Consider the following 16,294-nt stretch of genomic DNA (forward strand, 5'->3'; position numbering starts at 1 on the left):
ACAGGGCAATTGCTTGAACCCAGGAGGTGGAGGTTGCAGTAAGCTGAGATCATGCCACCACTGTACTCCAGCCTGGGCGACAAGAGCAAAACTTGAAAAGAGAAGAGCACAGGGGAGGGGAGGGGAGGAGAGGGAAAAGAAGACATCCTTTGTTCTTCACAAGTAAGTGTAACGTCATTTTTAACAGAGGATCCAGTTAAAAGAATTCATTCAAGTGAAAAGTGTGAGGGTAGTTGTTCAGGAAACATGGACATTGAAGAATGGTGCTCAGCACTTCCCAGTGATGGAAAAGGTGAGGATCATTTATACAGGCAAAAACAGGTGAGTGGAACAGAATTACGGCATTTTCTATATAAAGCTAATATACAGACCCAAGATTAGATTGGCTACTATTATACTCTAAAGGGGTTGTTTAACATTCCATTGTAAAATAGTAACAATCACAGGGGTCTCTACCTCCAGCTTCATTTAGTATAGGTTTGAATAAAGAATTATACATAACGTCTCAACACAAGGGTCCCTAAGCAAGAGTCACACACCAGGGAAGAAAAACAGCCAGGTTATGTGACTCAATTTCCAGGGCCTAACTTTTCCCCTAGGCATAATAAATTTTCTTTTCACAGGCAGGGCACACTTTTCCTATCAATAGACACTGACAAAATCCAGGACCTCTTTCTCAAATTCAATAAATTCCTTAGAAATTTCTAGAGGCGTGCTGGGCGCGGTGGCTCACGCCTGTAATCCCAGCACTTTGGGAGGCCGAGGCGGGTGGATCATGAGGTCAAGAGATCGAGACCATCCTGGTCAACATGGTGAAACCCCGTCTCTACTAAAAATACAAAAAATTAGCTGGGCATAGTGGCATGTGCCTGCAATCCCAGCTACTCAGGAGGCTGAGGCAGGAGAATTGCCTGAACCCAGGAGGCGGAGGTTGCGGTGAGCCGAGATCGCGCCATTGCACTCCGGCCCGGGTAACAAGAGCGAAACTCCGTCTCAAAAAAAAAAAAAAGAAAAGAAAAGAAATTTCTAGAGGCACTAACAGCTAAATTCATACTACTAGTACATGTACCCAAAACCTAAAATTCTTCCACTGAAAACAATCCTCAGCTGGACGTAGTGACTTACACCTATAATCCCAGCACTTTGGGAGGCTGAGGCAGGAGGATTGCTTGAGGCCAGGAGTTTGAGATCAGTCAGGGCAAAATAGAGAGACGTCAACTCTACAAAAAAATTAAATCAGCTAGGCATGGCCTGTAGTCCCAGCTACTCAGGAGGCTGAGGCAGGAGGTTTGCTTGAGCCCAGGTGTTTGAGGCTGCACTGAAATAGGATTGTGCCACTGCACCCTAACCTGGATGACAGAGCAAGACCCTGTCTAAATAAAATGGCGAGAGAGAGAGAGAGAGAGAGATTGATTTTTTTCTTTGAGACTGAGACTTGCTCTGTCGCCCAGACTGGAGTGCAGTGGGGCAATCTCGGCTCACTACAACCTCCGCCTCCCAGGTAGAAGCGTTTCTTCTGCCTCAGCCTCCTGAGTAGCTGGGACTACAGGTGCACGTCCCCATGCCCAGCTAATTTTTTATATTTTTAGTAGAGACGGGGTTTCACTGTGTTAGCCAGGATGGTCTCAATCTTCTGACCTTGTGATCCGCCCACTTCCGAAGTGCTGGGATTACAAGCGTGAGCCACTGTACACCGCCTTTTAGATCTTTGTTTAAACAACTCACCCTTCCTGGAAACACCCTACACTCATGTCCATTACTTTTCTTTAAGATCCAGGAAGCTCTTCCAGGCTGACTTCAATCCCTACTCTTCTAAATGCTCTGCAGGTATGCTCTCAACACTTTAAAAAGTTTCAACTGAATTATTTTGCCAACAGGTCAATGTTTTTGTCTGATCTCCTCAAATGCATTACAAATAAACATATCTTTAGGACATAAAAAGTATCTTTGATATCATAACTCACACATCTCATACCACAATGTCTATGAGTGAACCATTTTCTCCCCAGCAGTCTTATTTATATAAGTCCTTTGTCCACTAATTAGAATCAAAATGCAATAAGCTCATCTCATTTTGAGTGGGTAGATCTTTTCATATTATTGGAAATATTTCACAGCTTTATAAGTTTCTCCAAGAAAGTCACATAATTCACATTTTTTTATCTCTAAAACACTCAATAAGAGAAAGCCATTACCCAGAGCATGGCTAAATGAATGAAGATGCGCTCTTCCTATTACTTAAGTAGAATGTGGAACACTTACATTTCACCATGGAAATTAAATAGCAAGTTGCATAAGCACCAGACATTGTGACCAAAGCAAATGCCACACAAAGACATTCTTAAAGAATTCTCTAAACCTGCAGCAAAACCCACAGACTTACCATTTTACCACATCAAACGATGAAGCATCAACCAAAACCACTACCTGCTTAATGTGAGGTGAGAACAGAGGACAGCTCTTCCCCAGGCTTTCCAAGCTCCACTGCCTGAGGCATCTATCAAACATGATTGTATGAGAGGGCTCCGCAGGTACTTCAATAAAAATGGGCTCATAACTCAATTAAAACCAGCCAGTTCACTGATCTGATCACTCAACAAATATCTGTTAATGCCTATTAATGCCAGCAACTTGTAGTAGAGAGGAGAAAAACAGGAAGAGAAATCTATTTTAGATGACGAAGCCTCAAATTATGTTCTCTCCTGTTCTCCAAAAATCATATCAAAACCAAACAAAATCAACTATAGTATGTTGTATCACCATTGGCTGAAAGTTTCTTAATTCATTTTTTTATCTGAGGAATAATTACATATAATGAAGTACACAAATATTAAATGTATAGCTCTGAAATTTTACATATGTATATAACCTCCTCCCAGCTCAACGACAGAATACAAAATCAGAACTCTAAAGTAGGGAAAAGGGGAGAGAGATCCAAGATGGCTGATCACTAGCAGCTCTGGATTGTAGCTCCCAGTGAAAGCACAAAGAACGAGAGGACGCCACACCTTCACATGAATTCTTGTTGCTCACGCACCAGGAGATACCCAGCAGAGGAGCCCCACGGGTCGCCAGCGCGACTCTTGTGACCGGCGAGGAGGTTTTGCCGGCGCCTCGGAGCGTCGGTTCTTGGTGCAGAGTCAGAAAAGCACCATCAATCTTAACACCACTGATTTAGTCGGCACAGTGGGTTGCTCAGATTTCGGCTCTGAGAATCAATAAGTTGGACGTCCACTCGGAAACCCAATTACAAAGACGGTAATTATAAATACCACAGATGGATAAATCTACAATGAAGGGAAGAAAACAGCCAAAAAAGGCTGAGAATACCCAAGATCAGAACGCCTCTCCCTCAGCAGGGGATCATGGTTCCTCAACAGCAACGAAACAAGGCCTGATGGAGAACGAGTATGTTTCAATTACAGAAGCAGGCTTCAAAATGTGGATAATAAGAGACTTCTGTGAACTAGAAGAACTTGTTCTAACCCAATCCAAAGAAACTAAGAACTTTGAAAAAAGGTTTGACGAAATGTTAACAAGAATACACAATTTAGAGAGGAAAATAAGTGAATTGATGGAGCTGAAAAACACAACACGAGAACTACGTGAAGTATGCACAAGTCTTAACAGCCGAATTGATCAAGCAGAAGAAAAGATATCAGAGGTCGAAGACCAACTCAATGAAATAAAACAAGAAGACAAGATTAGAGAAAAAAGGATAAAAAGGAACGAGCAAAGTCTCCAAGAAATATGGGACTATGTGAAAAGACCTAATCTACGCTTGATAGGTGTACCTGAATGTGACAAAGAGAATGAATCCAAGCTGGAAAATACACTTCAGGATAGTCTTCAGGAAAATTTTCCCAACTTAGTAAGGGAGGATAATATTCAACTCCAGGTAATACAGGGAACACCCCAAAGATACTCCTCAAGAAGAGCAACTCCAAGGCACATAATCGTCAGATTCACCAGGGTTGAAATGAAGGAGAAAATACTAAGGGCAGCCAGAGAGAAAGGTCAGGTTACCCACAAAGGGAAGCCTATCAGACTTACAGCAGATCTCTCAGCAGAAACCCTACAAGCCAGAAGAGAGTGGGGACCAATATTCAACATCCTTAAAGAAAAGAACTTTCAACCAAGAATTTCACATCCAGCCAAACTAAGCTTCCTAAGTGAAGGAAAAATAAAGTTTTTTGTGAACAAGCAAGCACTCAGAGATTTCATCACCACCAGGCCTGCTTTACAAGAGCTTCTGAAAGAACCACTACACATAGTAAGGAACAAACAGTATCAGCCTTTCTAAAAAATACCAAAAAGAGCATCAATATAATGAAGAATTTACATCAACTAATGGGCAAAATAGCCAGCTAATATTAAATGGCAGTATTAAACTCACATATATCATTATTAATTCTAAATTTAAATTGACTAAATCCCCCAACCCAAAGACAGACAGGCAATTTGAATAAAAAAACTAAAACCCATCGGTATGCTGCATCCAGACCCATCTCATATTCAAGGATACACAAAGACTCAAAACAAGGGATGGAGAAAGATTTACCAACCAAACAGAGAGCTAAAATAAATAAATAAAGAGCAGAAGTTACAATTTTTGCCTCTGATAAAATAGTCGTTAAAGCAACAAAGATCAAAAGAAGCAAAGAAGGTCATTATATAATGATAAAAGGATCAATGCAACAACAAGAAGAGCTAAAGATCCTAAATATATACGCACCCAATACAGGAATACCCACACATACAAGACTAATAAAGAGACTTAGACTCCCACACAATAATAGTGGGAGACTTCAACATTAATATTAGATCAATGAGATAGAAAATTAACAACGATATCCAGGACTTGAACTCAGATCTGGAACAAGTAAACATAATGAACATTTATAGAACTCTCCACTTTAAATACACAAAATATACACTCTTATCAGTACCACATCATATCAACTTAGAAGTTTAAACGAAATGTTGGTTGGCTCCTTGTTTGTTATTCTCTTCCCTCATTTTCTTTTATGTCTCCGTTATTAAGGACAATTATAGGCATACCCATATTTAGACTGCATTCTAGCCCGGGCAATAAAGCAATACCCCCATCGTCTCTCCCTCTTCCTCTTTCTCTTTCTTCCTCTTTTTTATTCTTTCTCATATTATTAAAAAAAATAATCTAATCTCCTTTCCTTCTGCCCCACCTTTCCTCCCCATTCTCTCTTCTAAAAAAATAAATAAATAAATAAAGTACGGAAAAAAAGAGACTGGTCATTAACTATGTCTCTGAAAACAGACAGGTACCTGTATAGTCACTGCCACAAACAATAATTCTTGTTAGCAAAAACTTTCATAGATACACAGTACTGTGATTTATCACCACGAAGCAAGATTTACTCAGTCCTTAACTCTATACAAGACCACGTACCAAATTAAAGAAAAAAAAAAAAAAAAAAAAGAGGCCAGATATGATGACTCATACCTGTAATCACAGTACTTTGGGAGACCAAGGCAAGAGGATCACTTGAGCCAAGGAGGTCAAGGCTGCAGTGAGCTCTGATTGCACCACTGCACTTCCATCCAGCCTGGACAACAGAGTGAGATCTTGCCTCTTAAAAAAAAAAAAAAAGCAAGCAATGTGACAAAGGGATTCTGATTTAGTATCTCCTCCAAATTTCAAAATAAAAAGATAAAATGACAAAAATCTAAAAATAAAACAGTCTAATGTTGCCCTCAATATAAGAGGAAGCCGCCACACACAGCTGGAAAGAAAGAATAAAAGAAGGCAACAAAGGAAACCTGAAGTTTAAAAGAAAAGAAATAAGGTAAATCCCCTTATTCATTTCCCAGCCTTACCATCAGGTTTTTCTCCCACAAGAGATCTGAGGGTGCCATTGTCTAAGAAAGAGAGAAGTCTGCTTTATTTTATTTCATGAATATATAGCTGTACCAGGCTGACTGGGCCCACTTATTTTAGGCTGGTCCCTAGAAGAACACACGCATAGAAAGGCAGACATACTTAATTAGTGCCACCCCAGTCTGGTGCAGTACTCTAAAATCTCAGGAACATATCTATAAATGGGTTATCTGGTAACCCCTCATAGCAACCTGTCAATTTTAGACCCAAATGGGCAAACAGTCTAACTTTATCATGTCACAAGAAAGGACATGATTGCAAAACCCAGCAGGGCCCTCTCTTACACAAGTGGGTTGTTGTGGGTTTTTAAAATCTGTTTTTTCTTATTTTAAAATTATTTTATTTTACTCTATTCTTCTCCACACAGCAAGTTGTACCTTACGCAAGTCTTATAGCAAGCAACCAAGGCAAAGTAATAGAAACAGCACAAAATCACTTTCAAACTGACAACTTAAAAGAAATATTAATCCCATATTTTTAAAAACCTTCTCAGAAATTTTCAGCAGTAAAAATAAACAGGCCAGGCATGGTGGCTCACGTCTGTAATCCCAACACTTTGGGAGGCTGAGGTGGGCAGATCATGAGGTCAACAAATCAAGACCATCCTGGCCAACATAGTGAAACCCAGACTTTACTAAAAATACAAAAAAAAAAAAAAAAAAAAAAAAAATTAGCCAGGCATGGTGGCAGGCGCCTGTAGTGCTAGCTACTCAGGAGGCTGAGGCAGAGAATCACTTGAATCCAGGAGGTGGAGGCTGCAATGAGCCAAGATCATGCCACTGCACTCCAGCCTAGCGACAGAACGAGACCATCTGAAAAATAAAAATAAAAATAAACAAACAGCTTTGCTCTAAACTTTAACACTTTTCCCTGAAACCCAAACACAACGGGGTAGAGGTGTCAGTAAAGTCCAGCAGGAAAAACGGACAAGTAAAGAAGCAGGGCTGGAGGCCGGGCGCAATGTCTCACACCTATAATCTCAGCACTTTGGGAGGCTGAGGCGGGTGGATCACGAGGTCAAGAGATTGAGACCATCCTGGTCAAAACAGTGAAACCCCGTCTCTACTAAAAATACAAAAAAAAAATCAGCTGGGCATGGTGGTGCGTGCCTGTAGTCCCAGCTACTCGGGAGGCTGAGGCAGGAGAATTGCTTGAACTCAGGAGGCGGAGGTTACAGTGAGCCGAGATCACGCCATTGTACTCCAGCCTGGGTAACAAGAGTGAAACTCCATCTCAAAAAAAAAAAAAAAAGAAGAAGAAGAAGCAGGGCTGGGCACAGTGGTTCATGCCTGTATTCCCACCACTTTGGGAGGCCCAGGGGGGTGGATCACCCAAGGTTGGGAGTTCAAGACCAGACTGACCAACATGGAGAAACCCTGTCTCTGCTAAAAATACGAAATTAAGCCAGGCACGGTGGCTCAAGCCTGTAATTCCAGCACTTTGGGAGGCCGAGGCAGGTGGATCACGAGGTCAAGAGATCGAGACCATCCTGGTCAACATGGTGAAACCCCGTCTCTACTAAAAATACAAAAAATTAGCTGGGCATCGTGGCACATGCCTGTAATCCCAGCTACTCAGGAGGCTGAGGCAGGAGAATTGCCTGACCCCAGGAGGCAGAGGTTGCAGTGAGCCGAGATCATGCCATTGCACTCCAGCCTGGGTAACAAGAGCGAAACTCCGTCTCAAAATTAGCCAGGTGTGGTGGTACACGCCTATAATCCCAGCTACTTGGGAGGCTGAGGCAGGAGAATCACTTGAACCTGGGAGGTGGAGGTTGCGGTGAGCCGAGATCGCGCCATCGCACTCCCGCCTGGGCAACAAGAGCAAAACTCCATCAAAAAAAAAAAAAAAAAAAAGCAACTGTTGGTTCTTGCTGCCTATTAACTCTAGATGAATATGAGGTTACTGCTCATCAGCCTAACCACTTTAATGTGGAATATAGTGGGCTATACCGCACTCTACATTTACAGTTCTTCACCATCCTAAAGAGACAGTATTCCTATTTTCTAAATCTACTCATGACCTCACTAAACTTAAAAGGATATTATACACAATAAGCAAGTAAGATATTTCATTGTAGCCTTTTCCCTCAACTGCTTACTAATTCCTTTTAAGAATATATTTCAAAATATATATATATATATATATTTCAACAATGTACATGCGAATATATATATTTTATTTATTTAATTTTTGAGACAGGTCTATGTTGTCCAGGCTGAAGTGTACTAGGCATTCAATAGGCGCAATCATGGTGTACTACAGCCTCGAACTTCTTAGCTCGAGTGATCCCTCTGCCTCAGCCTCCTGAGTAGCTGAAACTACAGAACATACAGACTTTAAATAAAATTTGCTTATATCCATTTTTAAAGGAAAAAAATACAAATTAACATTTCAGAAATATTCACATATGAGAATTCATGACTTTTCTCATTAGATTTATCTAGGCTGACTTCAAGTCATATAACATTCTAATTTTTACCCAAAAAAGGACAGTCATAGACCTTTCCATTCCATAACAGTTCCATGCCTTAGAACTTTTTTAAAAAATTTACAGAAATATGCCTGGTGCGGTGGCTCACGCCTGCAATCCCAGCACTTTGGGAGGCTGAGGCAGGCAGATCACCAGGTTAGGAGGTCAAGACCATGCTGGCCAGCATTGTGAAACCCTGTCTCTACAAAAAATACAAAAATTAGTTGGATGTGGTGGTGCACATCTGTAATCCCAGCTACTCGGGAGGCTGAGGCAGAAGAATCACTTGAACCTGGGAGGTGGAGGTTGCAGTGAGCCAAGATTGCGCCACTGCACTGTAGCCTGGCAACAGAGCGAGATTTCATCTCAAAAAAAAAAAAAATTTACAGAAATAAAACCACATACTACATTTAATGCTAGCTAGTACAGTGGCATATACCTTATAAAATGGAGAGATGGCACTGATAAAAATAAACACAAGCTCAGAAGTATTGCTCTGATGAATTTAAATTAATGTGCAATGAATTCAGGCATTCATTTATTTACTCACTGTACATATATTTTATGAACACTCTGTCACTGGAGACAGAATGCCTTCAGCCTCCACCCAGATGGTTAGTGAAGTGAATCTTCTCTGTGCATCTCTCACTTAGGACTTACATAACAAAGTACTGCTCTAGAGCAGAGGTTAACAAGCATGTGCTATGACAGCCAGATAGTAAATACTTCAGTCTTTGCGGACTGGGACCTATGAAGTCTGTCGCCAGTTACTCATCTCTGCCTTTGTTATGTAAAAATAGTCACAGACAATACATTGTTACATGAGCTAAACTGTGCTCCAATAAAACTTTACGGATTAATAAAATTTGAGCTTCATGAAATTTTCACATCACAAAATATTATTCTAATCTTTTCTAACCAACTAAAAATGGACAAACCATTCTTAGTTCACAGCCCATACAAAAATAGGTGCAGGCCTGAACTGGACTTGGCTGAGAAGACCATCATTTGTCAAACCCCAAATCGAGAGACATGGGTCTCTGCATCTAAACCTCATCTAAGAATGAGGTCAGGGCAATGTCCCATGAATCACTACACATCCAGGAATTTGCATGGGTGCTAAGACGTAAAAAGCAAGTAAACAACATTAGTCATCTTTAACTGAACTAAAAGATTACTAAACCCCCTGACTCGTCTTTCAAACTTCATGGTTTATAGGAGAAACAGACAAGTAAAGAAACAGATAATTCTACGTGATAAGGACTGTGATAAATACCTACAGGGTGTGGTGAGTGGGAGACCTAATCCAAGCCAGGGAGTGACGCAGGAAGGGGAGAGAGAGAAAGAGAAACTGGGGAAGGAGTCCCAAAGGGTATTGACACCAGGGAGAAGTATTCCAAACCAAAGGACAGCCCTGTGAGCACATGAAGTGACAAAAGCCCAGAGGTTAAAAAGGTCCAGATCCTAAAGTACACCATGCCAAGGAGTTTGGACTTTATCCTAAAACCTTGAGGAACCACTGCAGAATTTTTAGCTGCAAAATTATATGATCAGATTTGCATTTTAGAACCATCACTCAGTCCAAAGAATGGCTGCCCAAATACAAGGGGCAAAAGTAGAAGCAGATAGCACACTAGTTACTTAGGAGGCTGTGGCAATAATCCAGGTGAAATGCAATGGGAACTTAGAGTAAGGCAGAGACAAAGAAGATGGAGAGAAAGGTAAGTACCCAAGAGGTATAGTGTCTAGATATAAAAGGTAAGAGTAGAGTCGTAGACAAATTATAGAAAGGATTGGTGGGAAAGAGAGGGGTGACGTTACAGCTACCCAGAAGTGACCCACCTCACAGCAGCGGATCCTATCTGTTCACTAGAGTAGTCTTTACTCATGAAGCCTGTCAAGCATGGTTCTTTGAGGAGATACTTCATAACTATCAGTTGAGATCTTCAGTGTCAGACAGCAGTGTAGCTCATTGAGATAGGGAAGACCAAAAGACCTTTGAGTTGGGTGAGACAAGGAGTGAATTTACTTTTAAATATGGTCTCTGAACATCCCAAATTGACCATAACCAACATGTTTTTAGATCTGGAAAAAGAGCTGACTAGAAATACAACTTTAGATTTAAAAATTTACAAATGAAATTGCAAGTAAAGCCTTGAGACAAACATGAGTTCATCCACAGAGTGTGAACAGCATGAAAAGAGAGAAATCCAGGAACGTAAATAAAAAGAAGTACGCAGGAGAAAAAAACAAGAAAAACCAAAGGAGTCTGGTATCTCTGAACCATGGTATACATGAAAATTTTGAAGTTCCTTAGAATAAACCAGACATTCTTTTGAGAGACTTGCTAGAGAAGCTGCAAGGACGAATGCAATGACTACGGAGTCAAAGACCTATCTTCACCATGACTTTTGGCAAATCACAACCTCAGGCATCTTTGCCTTCATTGCCTTGTGAGAAATCTCATCAGTGATAAACTGATGAGGGCTTATGAACTGTAAAATTATACAAACACCCTTGATTTACTATTGTAATGGCATGAGTGTGTAAATTCCTAATAGAGTATCATCTTCTGAAGACAGGACCCTCAATCTTCTACATCTTTCTATCAGATACAGTGGTATGTATTTCGAGGTATTTTTTAAAATGTTTGCAGAATATTTGGCAGTAATATAAGAATGCATGCACAGGAGGAAGTTCACAGTAAAAGGCATACCCAGCTTTCTAAAATTATTAAGAATTGAAACAGTCAAAACTTGATTCCTTCCACAAATGTGACCAATGACAAATGGAAGAGGTGGGGGGTAGGACTTAATAGCTCCAACTTCCCCCCTAATGTGTAAATACTTGTGAATGCCCTCAGAATGGAGAAGGAATTTGCAGAAAAAGCAGTCAACTGTAGAACAGGAAAACAGCCAACAGCAACTTTATAAAACTGTGTTCAACAACTGCTGGCCATTAAAAAAGAGCTCCTTAACTTCTCAAGTTGAAACCTGCAAAATGTAAATCAGGCCTTTCTGAGACAAACTAAAATAGTGTCCCCTCGGGGTGCACAAATACCACAGTGAAGTCACCACAGTGAGCTGTTCCCTGACACAGTCAGAACCTACCTTGCACAGGTTTTCCTGGGGGTGGGGAAATTGCCATTTGTTCCATATTAAATACATACACACTCAGCAGAGGACCAAAGAGAATAAAAGGCAATAGCCTTATGTATCAATTATTCTGACTTACATGCACACAAAAAAGATATTCAGATATTGATTAAAAAGCTTCATTTAACCACTATTGGTTCCTACAGTTTATGAGGAGCTTGGAAACTAATCTGGTCTCAGTGTTAATTTTAGGAGTTCCATAAACTTTGTTTGGGTTGGTTTTATAAGCACTCTTTTCCTTAATCAAATTGTTTTTAGAAAGAGGAAAAGCTACCTTTCTCAAGATTAGGACCTGTCTGCCAAGTTTCCATCCACAGTGATTACCAAATTAATTAAAGGGGTTGTTTCATAAAAGGCAAGTCCTTAGCTACAATCTTAGTATCAATACCTGATGCTGATAAAAACTTACCATAACTTGTAAGACATAAAAGCCAAACTTTTTACCAACAATTGAATAATCCATCCAAAAGTTGAAAGCGAAACAAAAAAGACGTTTTAGGAAAGAGTGGCTGGTTGAGATTTCTCCCCACAACAAGCAGAAAGTGCAGTTCTGGTTCCCATAGCAACTTTACCTCTTTTTTTCCGAGGATGCAATGCACCTTGCACCCTGGATTACTGTATATGGTGCTTAAGAGATGGCTGCATTCAGAATTAACGCTGATTTTCCTGGCTTTAGTACAGCAAGTGATGGCAGTGGTACAATGATCAGATTTGTATTTGCCATCTGTTGAAATATGCCTCAGCCTCCCAAAAAGTACCAGTTAAAATGATTCTATAATTTTACATATACATGTGTATGCATAAAAAATTTCTAGAGGGTCATATTAATATATGAAATTGTGAATGGTGGTCTTTAGGGCATGGACCTTAGCAGCTAGTTATAAAGAGACTCATTGTCATTACGCTTATTGTCTTAATTTAAAATATCACGTTTCATTTTTATAATTTAAAAAAGTCAGTGCCAAAACACGTAACTACTTACATTTGTCATGTATGATTTGAGGGCTTAAAGTTTACTGTATTTAAAGCTCAACATCAAAAGGAAGGCTAGAAAAGCGGTGGCTAGACCTCGTTCTTTCACACTGCTCCTTTCTAGTTTCACATGCTCTGTAAGGGCAAAGCACAATATGCATCACTTGCTTAAGGGTATGTGAAATTTGAACTGGAAGGGAGATTTAATAGATGCACAAACAGTCATGGTACTTGAATTCATGGGAAATAATCAGTTAGCTACCCATGGAATAATCAGTTAGGGAGTGAATATGCTAAACATCAAAACACAACAGTGACACATAACACCCTGCCTATTTGTCATAAATTGTTGATCAAAACATACATGTATACATACAATCTTGTCATTAAAGAGGAGGGCGGGGGAGAGATAAAGAGAAACTTTAACCTCACTACACACAAACCTTCCCACCACCTCCACCACACATGACTTCTTCCAGGATGTCATTTCTGATCCAAGAACAAGGCAAGTATCCTAGTCAAGTAACCTAGTGAAATTTTTTATCAACTGTCTAACTACAAAGCTTAAAGTACATATTTTTATAGTTAATCACAATACTTGTATGAAAATACTTTAAATATCTTTTAACTTACAAGTTTTAACTCATAGTTTTATGAATTTCGTTTAGCAAGGATATTAACAAAAGTTGAGGACTCTTTCAGCAAAACCAAGTCCAAGCACAAAATATTTTATAGTAAAAAAAGTGATGTTAGAGGTAAACTGTAGGATCTCTTTTGACCTTTTAATCAACCATGACCCAAAGTCAACGTATCTGCCTCCCAGTGGAAACAATCTAACTCACCTGATGCTGGCTTACTCTATCTACCACATTGTCTTCGCAACCAGGTAGTAATCACTGAGCAATCTATCTACCTCAGCAATCACCTTAAACAACCTTTAGCTATGCAGTGCCTACAAGAGAAAATTCAAAGAGCCAAGGCTGACAGCCCCATCTTTATGTAAATAAGAGACAGTTGCTCAGTAATTGTCAATTGAATCTCAGGCATCCGAGATTTGAGACATCAGGCAAAGCCTTTTCTCTGAAAATTTTAAAATCTGAAAATGAACAAAATAAGACTTCAGGAGTATTCAAACTCGAACACAGAAACTTTAACAAGTCAAAAGTTAAACAATACTTAGATACAAATTTCAAAAATAATTTTGGCCAACTTAAAAAATACAATAGGAGAAAATAAAAAGCAACCGCACAGATCTTAGGAAACCCTCAGTCACTAGCTACGTCTTTAGAAAGGCATTTGTTCAAGACACTACACCTCCTACACATTTCCGATACCTTTAAAAAGTGAACTCGGTGCACTTTATTTCTTCAATCCCTGAAAAACAGGTACCTCAGAGTAACATTTTATCAAATTATTTTCAAAATGTTTCATTTGCTTAATGGCTCAACTGCAAATAAAATATTTACTTACTACAAAGATGTTAAATAATTCTGCTTTTCTAACACTTATTCCACACATTATAGTTTAATCCCACTTTTCAAAGTACTTTTTGTAAGTCAGATTCTTTCTCTGGAATCCTGATACTTACATAAAGTTTAGTGTATCGGAGAGCAGCAAAACCATGATCAAAAGAACCATTTGCCTACACCATGTTCCTTTCCAACACCCCTAAGTGATATTAGCCTCACAAAACTACCTCCCTTGACAGAAGAATGGCTTGGGGCAGTCTGTTCTCTCTGTTAGTTCATTAGTACCAGCTGCTGGTAATAATCAAGCCCCCCAAGACCATGGGGAGTGAAGCGCTAAGTCAAACATCAGTTTCTCACACACCGGTTCCTCTGCTAAACACAATAACGAAACTTTCTGCTTATTTACGCAACTCCATGATGAAGAAAAACTTACCTAGATCAAACATTATTTTTGGTACTTCCTGACACACGTGTCCATCCTCAGCCACTGCCCTGCCATGAAGTTTTCTTTACATCCCTTTCCAGATTTCTGAAAATCACTTATACGTGTTTCTATACTTGCTTTGAATGAAAGCAAAAGGGAACACAGTAAAAGAGAGCCTTTTTACCCAGGGACAAGGCTGTGCCCAGCAATTACAGTGAGTGCACTTCCTTTTGTTTATTCTGCACCAGAATTAGCAGTAACATCGCTTTGTGGCTCTTAATTAAGTCTGAACAGCTCTAAAGAACGATAACCTCAAAGTGAATTTATGTTTTAATTATACACAGGAAATACAGACAGCGAAGGCATTTGCTCCCCTCAAATTCCCTTAACTCAACAGAGCAATCGCCCTCAGCCCTAGAGAGACATCTAAACATTTTAAAGGCCAAAGTGTTTAAGGCGGACCTTCTGGTTTCTGATCCAAGAATGCGTTGTGATGGCCTTGGTAGCAAAGAGAAAAGAGAGGATGAGAGTTTCTGATTAATGCTCAGAAAAAAAAAGGGGGGGGGGAGACCACAAATCCTAATAGCCGAAATGCAATATAATCAGAGCCAGAATTCCGTTAAGTCAGAAAGAACAGGAAAACAGAGAGAGACATCTTGTGCGGAACATCCCGGCCCTCACAGGACGTTAAAAGCGAGATCTATTTAAGAAGTTGGAGAAAGGAGTTTCTGTGTGGCCCATGCCGGGGAACAGAGAGAGGCAACACGCGTCTGTCTGCGCCCGGGAGGCCGGCCCCGGAGACGGAGCCGGTCCGGGAGCTGGGCTGCTGGCGAGCAGTAGCAGGGGTCGGGGCTGTCACTGCTTACCCAGGTGCAGCGTGAGGTTGATGGAGCTGGGGTACTGCACTCCGGCCAGCATGGTCTGGCTTTGCCACCAGGTGGTGTCGGCCTGGTTGTTGTAGTCGGTCAGGAAGGCTGCCCCGTGCTGCAGGTGAGGCTGCCCGGCGTCGCACAGGTGACAGGACTTGGTGACCCCGGTCACCCCGGTCTGCACACAGTACTCCTCGGGCGGAGTCCCACACGTGTTGGTGGCCACCACGGTCACGTTGAAGGCGGCGTTGACGAACTCGGGCATGCAGCGCTGCGGCCGCCCGCCCTCGTCCGTGCACTCGTCCATGGCTGCCCGGGCACAGCCCGCCGCGGCGGCCGCCAGCACGACCAGCACGGGCCAGAACCGCCCCCGGGGCCGCAGGGTCCGCGCGGCCCGCTGGCTACCCCTCATCCCGCCGCCCGCACGCTGGGCCACGGCGAAGGCAAGGGCGCGGGCACGTTCCTCTCGCCTAGCGGCGTCCCCGGGAGGCCGCTCCGCTGCTTGAGCCGGGGGGCCCAGGAGCCTGACTGCGGGGCGGGCGGTGGCGGCGGCTAGCGCCGGAGAGACTGACGGGTGGGCGCCCCTAGCGAGGACCGGGCTGCTCGCCGACCACTGCCCCCGCGCGCCGCCTCCGCGCCTCCCTCACCACCCTGGGAGCAGCCCGCACTCCGCGCCGACCCCCGACTTCCGAGCGCGTGCCCGAGCGCGCGCCCCCGGGGAGGAAGGAGCAGGAGGTGGGGTCGGCGGGGTGGGGTGGGGTCTGGTTAAGGAGAGAGCCCAACCCAGTCTCCTCTCAGCAGCTCCCGCGGACCCCGCGGCAGCTACCCGGCCCTCCGCGCCCCATGTACTGCGCGTCCGCCCGGGCGACTCCAGGCGGCGGCGGCGGGGGCGGGGGCGGCGGCGTCTCCCTCTCGGGCCCGCGGCGCGCGACCGGGGAGGAGGGGCGCGTGGGGTGGGCGGGGAGCCGGGGAGGGGTGAGGAGGGGAGGGGAGGGGAGGGGAGGGGAAGGGAGGG

The 16,294-nt window shown here is 42.4% G+C and overlaps 1 protein-coding gene across 1 annotated transcript in view; it reads right to left on the reverse strand.

Moving 5' to 3' along the window:
- Positions 1–15,988, reverse strand: part of LAMC1 (laminin subunit gamma 1) — a 131,936-nt gene extending 115,948 nt beyond the window's left edge. The window contains exon 1 of the mRNA XM_003925304.4: positions 15,277–15,988. Within this exon, the coding sequence (XP_003925353.1) occupies positions 15,277–15,691 (415 nt within the window). The 5' untranslated portion in view covers positions 15,692–15,988. The remainder of the gene's footprint in view (positions 1–15,276) is intronic.
- Between the last annotated feature and the right edge of the window lie 306 nt (positions 15,989–16,294).

Source organism: Saimiri boliviensis, chromosome 19 (genome assembly GCF_048565385.1).
Source record: "Saimiri boliviensis isolate mSaiBol1 chromosome 19, mSaiBol1.pri, whole genome shotgun sequence".
NCBI lineage: Eukaryota > Metazoa > Chordata > Mammalia > Primates > Cebidae > Saimiri > Saimiri boliviensis.